Source organism: Mesoplodon mirus, assembly GCF_964341445.2.
Source record: "Mesoplodon mirus genome assembly, chromosome: 2".
NCBI classification, from domain to species: domain Eukaryota; kingdom Metazoa; phylum Chordata; class Mammalia; order Artiodactyla; family Ziphiidae; genus Mesoplodon; species Mesoplodon mirus.
Genome location: NC_138977.1, coordinates 116,339,922 through 116,359,906, shown reverse-complemented (window position 1 = coordinate 116,359,906; position 19,985 = coordinate 116,339,922). Strand labels below are relative to the sequence as shown.

Here is a 19,985-nt window from a genome sequence, read left to right as displayed (position 1 = left end):
TCATGGAGGGGATCAACAATTTGTCCTCACTGGAATAGACAATGCTTCTGAACTTGGATTTACTTTTTTTGCCCAGCTATCATCCTTGGGCTTTCCAAATGCCTTGTTCATCATCATGGTATCCTATACAGTATCACTTCTGACCAAGGTCTCACTTTACACCAGAAAAAGAAATGCAGTGGGTTAATTTCTGTCCCTCAGTAGCAGCTGGCCTTATAGAATAGTGGAATGACTAATTGTTGACTTAGTTATAGTGCCTGCTGAAAGACACATCTGTAAAGACAGTATGACTGTCCTATAGCACATAGAATATCTTCTGAACTCAAGGCCAATGTATGGTGTTGCTTCTTCTGAAGCCGTGATACATGGCTATAGATCCAAGAGGATGGCATCTCTCATGAATACATCCAATGACCCACTTGCAAATTTTTTTGTTTCTGTTCCGTTTACCTCTGGGCTCTGCTAGTTTGACGGTCTTAGCAATCAGCAAGGGATTCTTCCACCAGGGGAAATCAAACATAGTTCCCTTAAGATTGAAACTGAGACCCTGGCTATTTCAGACTCCCTATGCCAGTGGGTAAGAGTGCAAAAAGAGTGTGATGGTAGTGACAATCAGGGGATGCAAGGTTGCTGTTATATGATGGGCCAAAGAGGCCAATATGGGACTTCCCTGGTGGCGCAGTGGTTAAGAATCCTCCTGCCAATGCAGGGCACATGGGTTCGAGCCCTGGTCCAGGAAGATCCCATATGCTGCGGAGCAACAAAGCCCGTGCGCCACAACTACTGAGCCCAAGTGACACAACTACTGAAGTCCTTGCACCTAGAGCCCACGTTCCACAACAAGAGAAGCCACTGCAATGAGAAGCCTGTGCACCACATCGAAGAGTAGCCCCCGCTCACTGCAACTAGAGAAAGCCCGTGTGCAGCAATGAAGACCCAACACAGCCAAAAATAAATAAATAAATAAATAAATTTATTTATTTATTTAAAAAAATAAAAGAGGCCAATAGATAGAATCCAGCCATGGTGATGCCTCATGTTACTGGCATGTCCAGTGAAAAACAATTTTTTGTTAAAAAATTTAACATACTCAGCTCCCTCAGACCTAAGGGTTATCCCCTGATTAGCTAAGATTCTTGATAAAGGGAAAGGGGGATTTGTAATGTGCATTAAAGAGCGGAGTCATAAACTGACATAATGATATACCAATTAAAGCCTTGCAACCAACTGCAAAAATAAGAACTCTAACTTCTACTTATATTTTCTTCCTTGCTGTGTTATATGTATATTTATATCTATTTAAACTAATTATCCTTTACTTTTAACTTTCTTCTATTTTATGTAGGATAAATTAGTGAAAGATATCATAACAATTTAATTGTTGTGATCAGAATATCGAGATGGGACTGTGGCAGAATTAAAGGAGGAATTACTATCACCCAGAGATCCTGGACTTCAAGCTGGACACAGAAAATGATCCTTCAGTGTGACCCCTTTGGAGGAAGGAGTGAAGGTATTTTTCAATTGTATAAGGAATATTGCATTATATTAATTGGATCATTTTTATTTTATATAGTTTTTATTTTCAGAATTGTAAGAATAGTGAGAAGCACATTTGATGCTGGGTGGTCAAGGGACAGACTACTGTCGACATTTGACATTTTGGGGGGCTGCTTTGCAAGTATGGTGAAGACTGCTAGTTCCTCCCCAAATCCATCTCCCCTTCATCCATAATAACAGAACCTTGACTTTTAGCTGTGCATATTGCCATATGGAATAAAAATTACATTTCCCAGTCTCTCTTGTAGCTATCTTATTAAGGTAACTAAGTTCTACCAATGAGTAGCAGATGCATTGTGTGCTATTTCTGGGAAGGCTCCTTTTTTTTTTTTTTTTTTCTTTTTGTGGTATGCGGGCCTCTCACTGCTGTGGCCTCCCCCATTGCGGAGCACAGGCTCCGGACGCGCAGGCCCAGCGGCCATGGCTCACGGGCCCAGCCGCTCCGCGGCATATGGGATCCTCCCAGACCGGGGCACGAACCCGTATCCCCTGCATCGGCAGGCGGACTCTCAACCACTGCGCCACCAGGGAGGCCCTGGGAAGGCTCCTTGAACGAGAGAGAACAGGTGCCCCTTAGTCCTTACCTGTTCCTCCTAACGCCATCCTGGCATTAGGTGGATGCAATGGTTGCAGAGCCAGCAGCCATCCTGGATCATAAGGTTGTCTTGTGACTAGAGGTCTTGCATGGTGGAGGAGAAATATCAGAGCACGGGCCTTTGATGACACTGTATTCTTTCAGTAAAATAAAATATAAACAGATATTTTTTTGATTGTCCAGGCAAGCACAGGGAAGACCAATATAAGCAAGGCATGTTTCTATACTAAGGAAACTTATAAACAAGTGGGGTGAGTGACAATTATGCAAGGATGCTCTGTAAGCACACAGGTGGTGCTCCTAAACTAATACTGAGTGGATGAAGGTGTGGTCTGGGAAGTCTTTCTGGAGGAAGTAACCCCCTTACAAATGAATGGGATTTGGCCAATTGTTGGAAGAAGGGGTTGAAAGAGTTTCCTTGGCAACGGGAGTTAAGGGGTGTTAACACTCATTAACACCTCAAGAGACAAGTCTGGGAGGCCAGCTAGGGTAGGAGTTTGGACTTTATCCTCAGAACAATGAGGGGCAAGTGAGAGAGGGAAAGGATAGAGGAACTAGAAAGGAGCGTGACACCAAAGGCACACCTGGCCCTGATGAAGCACCTGAAATGTATTAGGAGGATGTAAGCACTAAATAATTTGTTGGAAAAGTAGCGCTGGTCCAGGCTCCACCGTGGGGGAGGACGGGTTCGTTTAAGGAAAGAGAACACACAATTAGGCACGAAGTTGACTATTAACTTGAGATGAAAAAATAAATCACAAGATACTACTGGAGTCTTGGAGATTTCGGGTCCCTTTCTTTTGTTTACCCGAACTGCTTGCCTAGAAGTGCTCCCAGACGGCAGCTTGGCCAGCCCTCTCTGCCCACAGCACTCTACAATTCCCGCCACCCTCCCCGCCCCCCTTCCGCCAAGGTGATGCTAGAGAGGCTCCCTGGGGCGTAAACTCAGTCAAAGCCTCGGAAGAGCGACCCCTCAGCCACAGCAAACGAGAGAGCTTGTCTGTTTGATGGGCAGGCAGTCCTGCTGGATGGGCCGGATTGGAATGGGAGGCAGCACGCCGAGAGCGGCCACCAGCTCTCTAAGGTCCCGCGGGCTCCCTCCGCTGCCCCGCCCCCGCGCTGCCCGCCGCACCAGCTGCTTTCCTAGGAGGTGAGGGGCAAGCATCCCCCAGCCCACCGAGGAAGCACCGTGTGGGGCGCACTATGAGGATTTCCGGGAGAAAAAAGCCCCGCTTACCACCGAGACCAGGCGGCAGCCATAGGGACCATTCTTTTCCTCACTCTGCGTACGCAAACTTAACCTCAAAAACACAAACCCTGTCTTTGGCATTTCTGGATTTAGAAATAAACATCATCCCAGCATGACATTTTCAAGGAAAAACGCCAATTAGTTCATAGCCCCAGAGTCGTAAAGTTTATTTTTAATGTTTAAAAAGATTGCAACGTTTGTCGCTGTTGAAATAAAATAACTTCTGCAAAACAACAAGTAATCATCAGCAGAGAGCGCGAGGCGTGGGGCTCCGTCCCAGGAGAAGGGGGCGACTCGGCACCCGTCGGGCGGTTCGGGGGGCGTCGGGAGGCCGAGCGGCGCGGGGGCGCGCGGCAGGGGCGGGGCTCCGGGGGGCTTGCGGCGCGGGGCAGGGGGCGGGGTGGGGGCGCCCGGCGTGGGGGCCGCGCAGTGCAGGGGGCGGGGCGGAGGCGCGCGGCACGGGGCGGGGCTCCGGGGGGCGCGCAGCGCGGGGCAGGGGGCGACGTGGGGGCGCGCGGCGCGCGGGGCGGGACTCCTAGGGGCGCGCGGTGCACAGCCCGGGCGCGCGGGGCTGGCGGGCGCGCGGGGGCGGCGGGCGCGGCGCTGCCAATCGCAGACAAAGGCCGCCCCAGTGAATCATGTGGTGCCGGGGGAGGAAGTGCGGCTTATTTTCTTTCCTCCAGTCGCTGGGCTCTGGGTGGAGCGCGATGCTCGGAGACCCCCGTGGGGGCGGCGGCGGCCGCGAGCCCCGATGAAGCCCGAGCGCCCCGGCCGCGCCGTAGCGCCCCCGGCCCGATGGAGGCCCCACCGTGGGACCCCCTACGCAACGACTCGCTGCCGCCTACGCTGACCCCGGCCGTACCCCCCTACGTGAAGCTCGGCCTCACTATCGTCTACACCGTGTTCTATTCGCTGCTCTTCTTGTTCATCTACGTGCAGCTCTGGCTGGTGCTGCGCTATCGCCACAAGCGGCTCAGCTACCAGAGCGTCTTCCTCTTCCTCTGCCTCTTCTGGGCCTCCCTGCGGACGGTTCTCTTCTCCTTCTACTTCAAAGACTTCGTGGCGGCCAATGCGCTCAGCCCCTTCGTCTTCTGGCTGCTCTACTGCTTCCCCGTGTGCCTCCAGTTCTTCACCCTCACGCTGATGAACTTGTATTTCACGCAGGTGAGTCGCGGGAGGCCGCCCCCGCGGGCGGGAGGCACCTGGAGGGCGCTCACCTGGAGGGGGCGATGGCAGCCGCCGGGGCGGCTCACAGAGCCACCGGCCTGAGAGGGTCCGGGGAAGAAGCATTGGTTCTGGGGTGGTCCGAGCCCTGTCCTACCTGCAGGCCTTTGTCCCAGGTAACGCCCTCCCATTCCCAAGGGAGGCGAAGGAGAAGGGACAGGAAAGTGAGAGCTGGAGGCCACCCGCAGCCTCTGCCCTCAGCTCAGCATCACCCAGTGGGTATGGTCCTCCGTGCGCGGGGAGCGGCATCTCCGTGCTCACAGGAGAATCGGTATTGATGGGAGGTGTGCCCCCCAGGGACACTCGAACTCTAGAGTTTTCCCTCTATACCCTCATTGCAGGGCTCTAACCCCCAGCCCGGAAAGATCACCTGCACGTTGGCCTCCAGGTTGGGGCTAGACACTGGCTTTGTGAGGCAGGGTGGGACTGCCCTGGTTTGGATGGGATGTTCTGAGCCTCCAGAGTGGGAGCCCTGCTGAAGTGCAGCTTGCTAACTCATTCCACAGGATTGCTAAACAGCAGTCGGGGCAACACCCAGCTCCTGAGCTGATGCGGCGGGAGGTCAGGGTTGCCCTCTGAGCTCATCTGAGAGGCCCCGAGAAAAAGCCGTAAAAGTTTGCTGGGGCCCTTTTACAGGCACACGGGAGTCGTTTTAGGAGGCAGATTGTTAATAAGCTAGTGGGAGAACGTGCGAATTGACTTGGCTGCTGTGACGGTTGACTTAATGAAGTACAGTAATTGGAAAGTACTTTGCAAATACTGTGTAAAGCATTGCATAAAGGTGTAATAGCACAATACCGTCGTCATCATCATCGTCATCTCTGCTTCTCATTAGCTTTCCAAGCACTAAAATGTCCATTTTCACTAGGACCCTGCTCGGGGAAGGCACCAACCACGTCACCTGGTAAGGGGAATTTAAGAGCTGTCGCTTAGGTAGAGGCTTTGTGCCAGCAAGCATTCCATTCCTTTTAATAGTGTCCTTATTTATTAAAAGAAAATGCTCTTGATTTAAAAAAAAAAGAAAAAAAGAAAAGTTAGAAAACGGATTGCCCTGGTGTACTGGGAGCCCCTGACTGAAAATTTGGAGGAAATACTTTTGGCTAAAAACTAACATATGTACTCTTTAGTAGCTATTATAATCTTATCAAAAGGGATCTATACTCAAAGCCTTCTCCTCGGTCTAGTGTATCAGCATATTTTCCAGTCCACAAGTAATGTGTATCATCTGTCCAAATACAACTTTTAAACCTGAAAACCAGTTCAGGCAGTCAGCTACGTTGCAGACACTCTGGCTTGTTCATTGGATGGAAAGGGCTGATTTCAGCAAGATACATGAGTCAGGTAGGTTGATGTTCCTTCAAGAACTGTGACGATGATCTGATTGCATATTGAGATCTTTATTCTGTTCCCTTTCTGAGGAAAAAAAGGACAGCGTAGAGCACTGCCATGGCTCTCTGGCACTCACATGCAAATTCTGCACTCAGAGCTGGATTAGGGGCAGGGCTTCACATTTTCTGCACCATCTGCTGGCTGGTGAGTAAATGCTGAGCGAGGGAAAGAGTGACCAGGCCGACAGCCTTGCAAGCCAAGAGGCTGCAAGCCACCACTCTAGCTTCTTTGTAACTGTCAGGACTTGTTTTCTTTATATCTCCAGGGTGGCTGGCAGGGGAAAGTGGTACTAACTGGTGGCATCTCAGACCCTGGCAGAGAAGCCATTCTCTGGCTTCCTGGCAAATAATCTGATACTTCTGGGGTGTTATAAAGGGGTCGCCCTTTGACTCCCTTCTCAGATGCCCCCCCCCCCACATGCCTTCTCTTAGGCAGGGTTCTCAACCACTGGAATGGCTGGAGGACCTTTAAGGATTACTGCGGCCTGGGCCCCCTCTTAGAGCACATAAATCCGATTTCGGAGGGTGGCGGCTAGCGGCTAACAATGAAGAAGCATGTGCTGTGTGCTAGGCACGGTTCTAAGCGGTTTGTCTAATTTATTCTTCCCAACAACCCTCTGAATGAAGTACGGATGGTGTCCCCATTTTTCGGAGGTGGGTCAGGGAGGTTGTATGACTCACTCAAGGTCACATGACCAGTGAGCCCTGGAGCCAGGAGTCCCCCTGCCTCCAGACCAGGCTGTACAGCAGAGGTTCTGAGGCCAAGGCTGCCAGCTTCTGGGCCAGGGCAGCCCTGCACGAGGCAGGTCTGTCTGCAGAGCTGGGGTGGAGGGTCTGGGGCGGGGGTGGGGGTGGGGGGAAGGGCCATGGTGGGGGTGAGTTCAGCGGCGCCTGGGCAGCCATCTCCCCCAGCTGTTCTCTCTCCTAATTTGGGGTCTGGCCCTCAGACTCCTGGGGTTCCTGGGTGTGACTGAATGCGGCGGGCTCAGCTGCCCCCTGGTTCAGCCTTGTCTTGAGCCCTGGGGCAGATTCCTGCCGTTACAGGCTGGTTTGAGGAAGGAAAAGGAGAAGTGAGGCCTCTCGGTGGGGAAGAGGTGGTGTGATTACTGGACACTGAGGCAGGAGCCAGCACCTACTGCGCCTTAGAGTGCGGCAGGGAAGCTGCAGGGGGGTTACTGTGGGCGCCTGGGGCTCATGGTGGGCCAGCAAAGGCCTGTGAATCCGGGCAGCACCTGGAGTGGAAGGAGCAGGGACCCTGTGGGCAGAGCTGGCTCGGCCTCTGGCGTGTCTCCCAGGGCCAGTTACCGACCTGCTGCAGGACAAGGGCAGCCCTAGTGCTCTCCCCAGGGTTGGAGCGGGTTAAAGGAGGTGCCGTCTGTGCTGTGTCCTTCGGCCCCTCCTCTCCCTCAGTTAAGGTGCTCTTTCTGTATCTCCTAACAGCCGGAGCCCAGGCCCTGGCCAAACCACAGTCCTGAATGTCAGGCCCCAGCACTGGCTCGGCCCTTTATCAGCCCACTGTGTCATTGAAGTAATTTTTCCCACCAACATGCAACTTTTTTTTTTTTTTTTTTTTTTTTTTGCGGTATGCGGGCCTCTCACTGTTGGGGCCTCTCCCGTTGTGGAGCACAGGCTCCGGACGCGCAGGCTCAGCGGCCATGACTCACGGGCCCAGCCACTCCGCGGCATGTGGGATCTTCCCGGACCGGGGCACGAACCCGTGTCCCCTGCATCGGCAGGCGGACGTTCAACCACTGCGCCATCAGGGAAGCCCATATGTTTGTCAAATGGCAGTGGCCCTGGGCCTCCCATCGCGGGGAGGGTGGAAGTCACCAGTTCCTCACAGCTGTAGCTCGCAACGCTGAGAGTTGAAGGGACTGTGGGGTCCAGCCCTTCATTCTGCAGATGAGGCAGCCGAGGCCTCGGGGATTCTGGTGACTTGTGCTGGGTCCCCCAGCCAGGCACGCAGAGCCAGGAAGAGTGCTTGCTGCACGCAACACCCCGCAGCTCAAAACGCATCCTGGTCCTCATCTCTCTGACCGGGAACGAGGAGGCAGCTGAAAGGCTAATCCAGGGACCCTGTCTCCACCCCACCAGGAAAAGGGAGGTGGTGACCTCAGGCATAAGTGGATCTCGCTGTGGCTCTTGGCAGTCAATTTAATCAAGAAATGTTTACCGAATCTGTTGTGTGCCAGGCCCTAATCTAGGAGTTGTGAAGAGGGAAGCTTCTAGGCCTCTTGATGATTATGAAGAACTAAGAAGCTTAGGAACACATACTTAGGAAGCCTTTGCTGGTCCCCAAGTACCTTATTTCAAAGCTAGGAGTACACAGTTGCACAGGGGCCGGGAATCCTCACCTCTGCACCAACCGTGGCTGCCCGGCCCCTGGCAGCGGCTCCTTGTGGTCACTCAGTGGACTCACAGCTGCCAGAGCTCTGTGTGTGTGTGTGTACACACACACACACACACACACACACACACGCAGGACCAGGAGAAGTTTCTTTATTAGCGTTCAGTCTACCATCTACCACCAGCACTCCCCAGGAAGTCACTTCCTAATTTTACTTCTAAAACCTGCCCCCCAAGAAGAAGCTTTCCAATTTTACAGCCCGATTTCCCAAGATCTGTCCTCCAAGCACTAGCTCTTTGTTCTCTCTGTTCCCCACTCTTGTGGCTTCAATGCCGAAGGGCTCGCCTGCCAACGTCAGGGGAACCAAATTTCCTTCACGGCCTCCGCACTCGTGGGAACAGTTAGCCTCTTCTCAGCGTATCTGAGCTCCGGCCCATTGACCAGGAAGCCGCAAATTCTCAACAGCAGAGGCTGAGCTGAGAACGGTCAGCGTTGTCCCTGTGTTGTCCCTGTGCTGTGAGCCCAGACCTGTGACTCCCATTCCCATTGGAGCCTGGGTCTGGTCCCACACACCCTCACGCCTTTAGGTTTTTGCTGCATCCTTTTGCTCCCCTGCCTTTCCCTGGGTCAGATGAGCAGGGACTAGCAGGGAGGCAGAAAGAGAGCATCATCCTAAGGCCCTTTTCATTGCTCAGGTGGGTCGTGTGAGGCAGTGCCCTTCCCGCCAGAGGACTGTGATGTGCCCCCATCTTCCAGCCCCCAGAGACGTCAGCTCGGAGGTGCCAGGTGGAGCAGTGAGGGCTGGGCTGATTGGAGAAGAGCATCGATGAAGTTGATGCCACTCATCCGAATGACATTCCTAAGAGTGTCAGGTTTTTGGAAACATCATAGTGTGTGATCCCAGGATCTGTTTTCATCCACTGATTCCTGATCGCCTTGCAGTTCCAGGGAGAGGAGAGAAGCCTCTTCCCTGTTATAGGTCTGGCACGTCTGTTATCTCAGGACGGAAATGGCCTCAGCACACAGGTGACCATACCTGGCACATAGGCACCCCCAGAGGTCTGTGGAGGCTTGTAAATATTTTACTTTTGATTCATCCTGTGGCTAAAGTTTAGAGCCTGTTAACCTCTGAGGACAGAGGAGGTCCGAGTGGTTTTCCTCTGAGTGGGTTATTTCCTCAAACTTGGGCATGGAGGACGCAGGAAAGGAAGTCCAGACGGTGCCCGAGTCAGTATTTTAAGCCTTGTGTGTCACATATGGTCTCTGTTGCATGTTGTTTTTTCTTTCTTAAACATCTCTTTAAAAAGATAAAAACGATTCTTAGCTCAAGGCCATGCGGTAACAGGCTGTAGGCTGAACTTGGTCCTCGGCGCAAGGTTAGGACAAAGCCGGCGTGTGTCACCAAGCACCCATCCCACCTTGCTGTTATTTTTACTGTGACAGGTCCTTCGGGCACATTGGGAACAGGCCGTGGCTTCTCAGCTTGTGGTTAAAGAGTGTCGTTCACTCAGCGAACAGATCTCATCAATCACCTGCACACAGGTGTCTGGGCTCAGAGACAGTAAGCTGGAATTTGTGCCCTGAGGGGCCGCAGACTATAGGGAAAGACAGACAAATGGAGGCGGCAGTGCCGGGAGCCACATGCCACCCACAGCACCCGGGGGAGGGGGGACCTGTCCCAGCCTGTGGGGCGCGGGGGAGCTGGGGAGACACAGACGAGGGGCCTTGGGCTGGACATCTTGTGATGTCACCTTTAATGACAGACACACCGGTCAGGCTACATAGTTTGTAAAGCACAGGGTAAACGTCTGCACACGCTGCTCTCCTCGCTCCCCAGACCTAAGAGCCGTCAGAGGTCACGTTGCCCATCAGGCCATGTGAGGGTCTGTTGGTTGTGTGTTGACCTGGGGCAGACAGGGAGGGACGTGGGCCGAATGTGAGCCCAGCTGGCTCCTGTGGGCCCAGCCCTGGCAGGACCACAGCCCTGTCCTGATGAGACGGCATCACTGTCCACACAGAGGTCCTGGTCCTCCCAGCTTTCAGTCGCACAGTCTACTGACGTGAACTTGGAGACGCATTTCACTCACTCGACAAGTATGTTCTTAAAATTGGGGTGAAATTCATGTCCCGTAAAATTAACCATTTTAATATGTATGACTTAGTGGCATTTAGTACATTCACATTATTATGCAACGATCACCTCTGTTCAGTTGCAGAGCATTTTCATCACTCCAAAAAGACCCTCCACGCCCATTAAGCAGTCACTCCCTTTCCCCCCCTCACCCCAGCCCCTGGCGAACACCGATCTGCTTTCTGTGGATTGGCCTGTTCTGGATACTTCACATCAAAAGAATCATACATTAAGTGGCCTTTCGTGTCTGGCTTCTTTCACTTAGCATGATGTTTTCGAGGTTCATCCGTGTCGTAGGGTGTGTCACTAGCTCATTCCTTTTTAAGGCTGGCTGATGTTTCACAAGTGTGTTCCACAGTTCGCTTACCCACTCATCTGCAGAGGGACACTAAGGTTGCTTCAGCACGTGCTTCTGACTGCCTGTTATTCCCTGGAGGCTGCGCAGATTGGGTGAAGGTCACACGTAGTTGCTGCTTTCAGGGAACTTGGCGTTGAACAGGGAGAAGAAGAGACCATGTAAATTCCGTCTCCATGCTGCCAGTGGCCCATGTGACTTAGCGACAGTCCTTACAGTGGTGACACCAGGTGCAAGATGTTTCTGGTAGAAGATTGGGGGCTTAATTCACTCCGTCATCTCTGTAATTCTCCCTCTAGGACACACGCTTTAAACAGAACCAATGGCTTTGCTACTATTTAAGTGTAAGTCAAATCCTTTCGCCCTGCTTTGTTCACGGCAGCCTCTTGGGGTCTAGGCCACCACCAGGATGGAAAAGTGAAGCTGGGGGAGGGCTGGCCCCAACCCTTGGGGCCATGTGGAGCGGTGTCACCCCTCCCATGACAGACTTGGCGGCATATGTTGCTTCCTCTTGGGTCCTCCCTGCTCGGGGTGGGACATTCTCAGTTCCCTTCATTGCTTCTGATGGGATGTGGGTTTGTCCCTCCCTGTCCTGGTCATTATCCCAGGTGTCTCCATCCAGTGTCCTTCAGTGAGTTGGGGGCAGTGCAGCAGAAGACCTGCGTCTCGCTCTCCGAAAGCAGTTTCTGTCACCACGTTCCTTCCCCTGGAGGAGGTACCACCGGCAGTCCTCTTGGGCAGGATACGGGAACATTCTCTGACCTTGTCTGAGTCTGTTTGGCTGCTACAATGAAACATGACAGACTGGGCAGCTTCAACACCAGGAATTTCTTTTTCCTTTTCTTTTCTTCTTCTTCTTCTTTTTTTTTTTTAACAATCCATTGCTTTCTTTTCTTTAAAAAGTTTTTATTTTATATTGGAGTATAATTGATTTAGAGTGTTGTTAGTTTCAGATGTGCAGCAAAGTGATTCAGTTATACATATACATATATCTGTTCTTTTTCAAATTCTTTTCACATTTAAGATTATTACAAGACATTGAGTCCCCTGTGCTATACAGTAGGTCCTTGTTGGTTATCTTTTTTATCTATAGTGGTGTGTATTTGTCAGTCCCAAACTCCTAATTTATCCCCCCCCCCCACCTCTCCCCTTTGGTAACCATAACTTTGTTTTCCATGCCTGTGAGTCTGTTTCTGTTTTGTAAATAAGTTCTTCTGTATCATTTTTTTTAGATTTCACATATGAGTGATATCATATTTGTCTTTCTCTGTCTAACTTACTTTCTGTAGTATGATCATCTCTAGGTCCATCCATGTTGCTACAAATGGCATTATTTCATTCTTTTTTATGGCTGAGTACTATTCCACTCTATATATGTACTACATCTTCTTTATCCATTCATCTGTTGATGGACATTTAGGTTGCTTCTATGTCTTGGCTATTGTAAATAGTGCTGCTATGAACATTGGGGTGCGTGTACCTTTTCGAATTATAGTTTTCTCTGGATATATGCCCAGGAGTGGGATTGCTGGATTGTGTGGTAGCTCTATTTTTAGTTTTTTAAGGAACCTCCATACTGTTCTCCATAGTGGCTGTACCAGTTTACATTCCCACCAACAGTGTAGGAGGGTTCCCTTTTCTCCACACCCTCTCCAGCATTTATTGTTTGTAGACTTTTTGATGATGGCTGTTCTGACTAATGCTAAACACTTCGCTCTCTCAGGAGACTGGTCGCCTGAGGGCAGGGTGTCAGTAGGGTCGGGCTCTGGCAAGGGCCTCTTCCTGCTTGCAGACAGCCGGCTTCCCGTGGGGTCCTCACGTGGTAGGGAACAGAGGGAGGCTCCTTGGGGTCCCTTTGATAAGAGCACCAATCCCACCCACGAGGACGCCACCCTCTTGACCTAAGTGCTTAGAGGCCTCACCTCCTAATACCATCACAGTGGGGGTTAGGATTTCAACATGTGAATTTGGGGCGGACACAAACATGTAGTTCATAAAAAATACCACATTGCTCCCAGCAAGGGCAAGAGTTCCAGGAAACCTCAGAATTGTCCTTCCTTCCAAGGCAGAAAGTTATTTTCTGGAGGGAAAAAAATGCCTGAGGCATCTTCATTACCTATTCTGTAGTTTGTACATCATTTGCCGAGATGATTGGGGTCCAGTGGCGAGCCATGGCCCAATGCTGCTGCAGCCACACGAAAGCCTGAAGCCTTGGGGCCCAGCTGGCTGGTAAGCCAGCTAAGCTTCCTAGGTGGAGAAATGTATCTTCCGTGCTATGGTGTACTGCCTTATTTAAGCCTTTACCTTAGTTAAGTGTTTAGAACAGTTATGGGCAGGGCCCTGGCAGGTAAGCTGTGAACTGCCGTCATGGCAGGAGCAGTTCAGAAACATCCTACCGATCATGGTACCTTGTGTGGCTACAGCCCTCCCGCCCGCAGAGGGAGACGCCTGCCAGGGAGGCTGATGGGCGTTGTTCACCTCCACCTGCACCAGTGAGGTGACCCGGGCTGCCCTGGCGGCGGCTGGGCCCACGTCCCTCCCCTCCTCCCCTACAAGTCAGGGCCACCCCCACTTAGAAGCAAGGCTGCAGCGATCCCTGTGGGGCTGGGATCCCCCTGGGAACTTCGTGTCATAGTTTTGAAAGCAGAAGTCACCGTGATGAACATTTGTACTGACCCTCTTATCTTACAGGGGACACTGAGGCCCAGGAGCGTAAGGAGAGTTTATCAGGGGTGAGCAAAAAAGCAGGTTCAGGGAATTCCCTGGTGGTCCAGTGGTTAGGGCTCGGCGCTTTCACTGCCGTGGGCCTGGATTCAATCCCTGGTCCGGGAACTAAGATCCCACCAGCTGAGTGCGGCCAAAAAGAAAAAAAAAGGCAGGTTCATGGCAGTCTGGCCAGCTGTGCGCCCCTGAACCCAGACGCTTGGGTAGCAAGAGATGATACAGGAAGAATCAGGGCGCCTGAAGGCCAGCGTTCAGTGTGTCATCAGGTGACCTTTAGGGCCTTTGGACAGGCACGCCCACCAGGGTGCTGCTGCCCATCGTGGGTGGTACCTGTGGGCCTGACTTGACCAGTGTGGAGCACAGAGCCTGCGGGATGGCCTGGTGGGTGTTGGTGATGTTGGATGGAGGTGCAGTTCAGTTGATAGGGACAGGCAGGCTCTGGTGAGCCGCTGGGGTGGGTGGAGGAGAGAGGAGCTTGGCTGGACCCCTGGGAACTGGAGCTGGAGAGGAGCCTTCAGGAAGGGAGGGGGCAGGTGGAGACGCCTGTATCCCATGAGACCTCATCCCTTCATCATTTGCAAAGGGGTCCTGAGACTACAGGGCAGAGAAGTGTGAGGCTGAGCTCCTGCCTTCGTGGGGCTCCCAGGTTGACTGTGGGGATAGGGGAGACACACACACACACACACACCACACACACACACACACACACACCACAGACACACACACACACACACACGAGCCTGAGGTGGGCTCTCCGGTGCTGGCTCAGCTGGACAGGACAGGACAGGGCAACAGAGCTCTCAGGAGAGCGGGAGAAGGCTGAGGATGCTTCCAGGGAGCTCTGGGCTTTACAGAAGTTCAGAGGAGAGGCGGCATCATTGTTGGTCCTGAGATCACATATGAAAGCAGCTTGCCTAAGTGCTGGGGGTCCTCTGTCCCGACGGTCAGCGCGAGGCCAGGCAGTGACTAGGACTCACTCCTTGAACCACGCACTTGCCAAGTTCAAAGACAGGAGATGACAGGGTGAAGACCTGACCTTGGGAGCCAGTCACCTCCCTGGGGGCCTGTCACACCTGCCCAGGTGGGGACACAGAACGTGCCTTGGCTCCAGGCTGCTGCACCCAGAATGACTTGGCATGGACAGCATACTCCTTTTTCTTTCATGGGGTTCCATGGCTTTTTTTGAGGAAATTTTATTTTTCATTGAAGCATAGTTGATTCACGGTGTTGTGTTTGTTTCAGGTGTCCAGCCAAGTGATTCAGCTATACATATACATAAATCTATTCTTTTTCAGCTTCCTTTCCCTTATAGGGAGTAGAATTCCCTGAGCTGTACCGTAGGTCCTTGTTGGTTATCTATTTTATGTATTCTGTGGCTTTAAAAACAGGGCCAGTGTCTGCAGACATAGAGACATCACCCTGCCCTTGCTGTCTTAGAGAGTTGACCTTGCTCTTCTTCAGGGATTGCTATGCAAAGGGAGACGTCCTGCATGTGAATTCAGCGGGCTCCAAAAATGTAAAAACTGCAGGTTGAGTCACCCTGCTCTGGTGAATGAGGATGCTTAGCGTGTGGAAACACAGACTAATGACTGTCACCCAGGGAGACCAGGGCCTCAGGGTTTGCATAATTTCCCCAATATATCAGGAAGTGGCCAACACAGAGGGATCACAAGCGCAAATCGTGAATGTGTCAGTGGTTCCTAACCTTCTTGAATACGAAAGTTCCTTTTATGGTCAAGACAGTATTTATGATCACCGTTTAGTAGCTGTGCATTTAGAATCGTGGTTTGCGAGCATTTGCAGGGACTGGTAGTAATAATATAGCAGCAGCAGGGGCAGCAAACACATAAACGCTGAGATAGTGTCTGGTAGGTGGCAGGCATTTGGCTGAGTGCTCTATCTGTGGTAATTCACCTAATCTTCACAAAAACCTATGAGATGGGCACTATTATTAGTCTCATTTTACAGATGATGTACTTGAAGCACAGAGAGGTTAGGTAACTTTTCTAAAGTCACACAGCTGATTATTGGTGGAGCCAAGATTCAAGCCCAGGGGAGCCAGCTCCGGAGTCCACACTCTTTTTTTTTTTCCCCAAGTTTTTATAATATATACATATACATACATGCATACATACATACATACGTACATACGTTTATTTATTTATAACCCGCCCAGCATGGGTTGCAGGATCTTAGTTTCCCGACCAGGGATCAAACCAGGGCCATGGCAGTGAGCTGAGTCCTAACCACTGGACCGCCAGGGAATTCCCCAGAGTCCACACTCTTAACCATCTTTAGGCGTCTCTCTGCTGGAGATGGACACACAGCTGTGACCTGCAGACGGTGGAATACCCAGCCTTAGTGAGAACGCATGAATGAGAGCCAAGTGTCTCAGCATCTATACATTGCAAATACCTTGTGACAGGTGAACAGACAAGTTGCAGAAGGGTATGGAAGGCATTGATTTGAACAAAGTGAGAAACCATGCAAGATGGGACTATATATTGTTTATCCTCGTAAAAGTAGAAGCCTGCTGGCTATCAGAACACCAAAGTCAGGTGGCCATTCCCTCTGCAGAGGAGGGAGGGATCAGAACCAAGGAGAGAGACGCTGGGGGCTTCAATGGTGTCTTTTTATTTATTAGAAATAAAATGAACTGGAGCAAACAAGGCAGTGTCAAAGGTGACTGAACTGCATGGTGGGTAGTGAATTTTGGTTACCTTATTTCTTTGTGTATACGTGACATAGTTTACAGTAAAGTTTAAACCTACTATAAATGTGTAACATTTTCAAACGAATTTGCATACATACATTTAAAAATAGTATATGAGAGAGAGAGGGGGAGGAGGCAGAGATTGGTTTAGACATGGGTCTATGCTTGGTACACACAGAGTTACAGACCCTCTTGGTTACTGTGAGGGTCTCCAGGGGCCTCAGCCCCCTGGTGGGACCACAGACACAGGAGCAGGTGTGCAGCCTGGGCCTGGGGTCTGGAGCCTGTTCAGGATGGGAGGGTTGTGAAGTGTCTACCTGCCTGTTCGCTTTTAAAGGGGCAGCGCTTCAGGAAGAGGTGGCACCGAAACGGAGACTCGGCGACACGGGTCATGCTCTAGGGGGGTGGGTGTGTAATTTATAAAGCAAAATGGCCACATAGAGAAATTGTGAATAAAGTGCAGGTCTGGAGGCATAGCGCTTCATTGAGCTGTCACGGACGCTGCCTCTGGGGACAGAAGAGGTTACTTTTGTTTAGTTTCGCTGAATGCACAAGGGTCACTGTCATCCCCACAAGGAAGAGCCTGGGACGTTTCTACCAGAAGCAGCCAGCATGCTTCATTAGGAAAAATGATTGTAGAGCAGCAAAGGCCAGCTGGGGTTGGTAGGAGGAAAAAACAGGCAAGCAGGACTTCAAAGGGTGGGAACAGAAGGGGTGAGCCGTTCAGGGGCTGTAATTTATGAGGGGAGGGAGGCCGAGGGCAGCAGCTGCTTCTAGAACCTTTGTACTTCTGTCATGCGTGTACGTCATAGGCGGCTCTCTGGGCCCTCCTGCGTCATCTGGGAGGTGGCGGGAAGGGCCTGGGGTTGCCCAGAGGGCACAGAGCCCCACGGGTGGGCGGGAGGGGGCCTGGGAACAGAGGCGGGCTCTCCCCACCCCAGCCTCCCTCCCCGGGGCCAGCTTGGGGGTGGGGACATCCTCCCACTTCCTTAAACCGGAATTAAACCTTCAGCAAGTCACCTGGCTTTCCTGTCCTGGGCGTCAGTTCTAGGTAGGACTCCGCAAGGCTGTGGAAATGATGCTGAGACCGACAGGAATGGGTGCGGGGAAGATGCTTTAGTCCCACAACAGGATGGGAGTTTCCATGGAAACTGCTGCTCTGCCCCTCTCTCTTGGCCGCACCCCTGCCTCCTGCCTCTCTCTCCCTCTGCTCTGCCATCCCGATGGGTCCCCGGGGCCCAGGCTCCTGATCTTAAACCAGGTCCTAGTGCCCTTGAATAATCTCTCTCTCATTTCACAAACACATTTTTAAAGAGTAGCTGATGCTCTAGCATAGACTCCCCGCTCCCACTTCCTCCTGCCTCCCCCCACTTCCCCTCCAGGCCCCTCCCCATCTGCCCAGCTCCCCACGGTTATCCTGTCCTACTTCTGAGCAGCATCTGGCACCCTGATGGTCCCTCACCCAGGCCTCTCTCTCCCCCTTTGCCTGCCTACGTGCCACTGGCACCCTCGGGCCAGCTCCTTGCCTGCTGTTCTGCTCCTTTATGTTGACTGAGACCAGTTCACACTCTGTACTGTTCTCCATTTAAAGCTCTACATCCACAGACTTGCCCAACCATCACCACCATCAATTTCAGAACATGTTTTTTATTGAAGTATAATTGATTTACAAGGTTGTGTTCATTTCTGCTTTACAGCACAGTGATTCAGTTATGCGTATATACACATTCTTTTTTATATTCTTTTCCATTATGGTTTATCACAGGATATTGAATATAGTTCCCTGTGCTCTACAGTAGCACCTTGTTGTTTATCCATCCTACAGATAATAGTTTGCATCTGCTAACCCCAAACTCCCAATCCATCCCTCCCTCACCCTCACCCCCCATTGGCAACCACAGGTCTGTTCTCTATGTCTGTGAGTCTGTTTCTGGTTCATAAAAGTTCAGAACATTTTTTTGTCACCCCCAGAAGAAACCCTGGAGCCCTTAGCAGTCACCCACACTTCTCCCCAAGCCCCCAGACCAAGGCAACCGCTAAGCTACATTCTGTCTTTGTTTTGCCTGTAAACACACACCTCTGTTTTCACCTTCTCTCTGAACCCCTAGTCCAGGCCCTTTGTCTCTGGTCCCCACCCCTGCCCCCCTCTAAAAGCACAGCTCTGATTTCAGATTGTGTGGATTCTACTGAAAGCCTTCTGATTCTCTGACAGGGAAGTGCACGTGCCTTACCTGACTTCAGGCTGCTGCCTGGACTTGTATCCTAGCCTAGCCTGCTGCCCACCTGGCCCACCCCAGGGGGTCCAGGTTCCCCTCAGGCTGTCTCACCTCCTCACAACTCACACCCCCCCTCACACCATGTCTGTATCTGGTTGTAGTTTTTGGAGGTCAGGACCAACGTTTCCTTATTTTCACAATTCTCGGTTCCAGATCTGGTGCTCAGTGTCAGCTGACCCGTCACAAATACCACCAGTCTGAATGTGTGGGGAGAATTTGAATTTTTGTCTGACCTCACTTGTTCCCCAGCCACTCACAGGTCCCTGTCGTCCTGCCTTCCCATCTGGTAGGTCTGGTTTTGCAGGGAGCCGGCAGAGCCCGCATGGTCTGTAGCAGTGGCTGTAAAATATGAAGGAGTAATTCATCCTTGTCTGCCTCCCCCTCAGGAGCCCTGTCCTCCTCCCAGACGGATTCCTGCTGAGGTCAGTGGGAGCCAGCACAGACTCTAGGAGATGGGCAGCCCGATAAGAGAGCAGGAGTCAGCCCCGGAGGGTTAGCTCCACTTCTGGGCACTAATCAATCTTCAGTGAATTTCCCTGGAACACAGACAGGAGTGGGGGAGGGGTGAGTAGGAGAAATTAGAATTTTTTTTTTTTGAAAACTTGGTCCAGACATTTATGTACTTTATTTAATGAGGGCAAAAATGATGCTGCAATTAAATGTATACTGTGTCAGTTTAAAATGCCAGGAACTTAAATACAACTTTAAGCAACTTAGGTTTAAGGATTAACTTGAGGACAGGGCAGAGTTTCTAAGCACAACTTGCAAAGGCCCAGGTGAATTCAAGACATAAACAGTTGACCCTTGAACAACATGTATCCACTTAGATGTGGATTTTTTTTCCACAGTGGATACTACAGAACTACATGATCTGCGGTTGGTTGAATCTGTGGTTACAGGGAAGCCGCCTTTATGCTGAAGGCCCATGATAAATTCTACTTGGATTTTCACCTGCATGGAGGGTCAGGGAGCCCCTGACCCCCTTGTCGTTCAGGGGTCAACCGTAATTGCCACAACTTATAAAGAGTGGACAGAGCGTTTACAAATCGTGGTTGAGGCTTTTCTTTTGATGTCGTTATCTGTCACCCTGGCTTTCAGCTTAGAGAGGATCAAATGGTTTATTTCGTGTCAGACTGTGCCCTTACCTGGTGATGACTTTTCTCCTCCAGGCTGCGATGTGGACTTAATGAGGATCTAAGTTTTGTGGGGTTTCCCCATCTTTTACAGGATGGGGCTTTGGGTTCCTTTTGGTGTAGAATGCTTGACCTGGGGGACCCCTTGTGCTCAGTGCCTTGTTTGATTGGTGTTCATGGGGGTGAAGGCTGAGTATGATTTTAAAGTTGTCATTTTTTCTTGTTTGTTGTTGTGATTATTATTATTATTGCTATTATTAAGGCTGCAGTGAACATTCTACCTGTGCTTA

General features: G+C 51.3%; 1 protein-coding gene across 1 annotated transcript in view; it reads left to right on the top strand.

The window, feature by feature from the left end:
• The first annotated feature begins 3,973 nt into the window (after window positions 1-3,973).
• The window catches only part of GPR137B (G protein-coupled receptor 137B), a 54,930-nt gene continuing 38,918 nt past the window's right edge, over window positions 3,974-19,985 (top strand). The window contains exon 1 of the mRNA XM_082640779.1: window positions 3,974-4,568. Within this exon, the coding sequence (XP_082496905.1) occupies window positions 4,200-4,568 (369 nt within the window). The 5' untranslated portion in view covers window positions 3,974-4,199. The remainder of the gene's footprint in view (window positions 4,569-19,985) is intronic.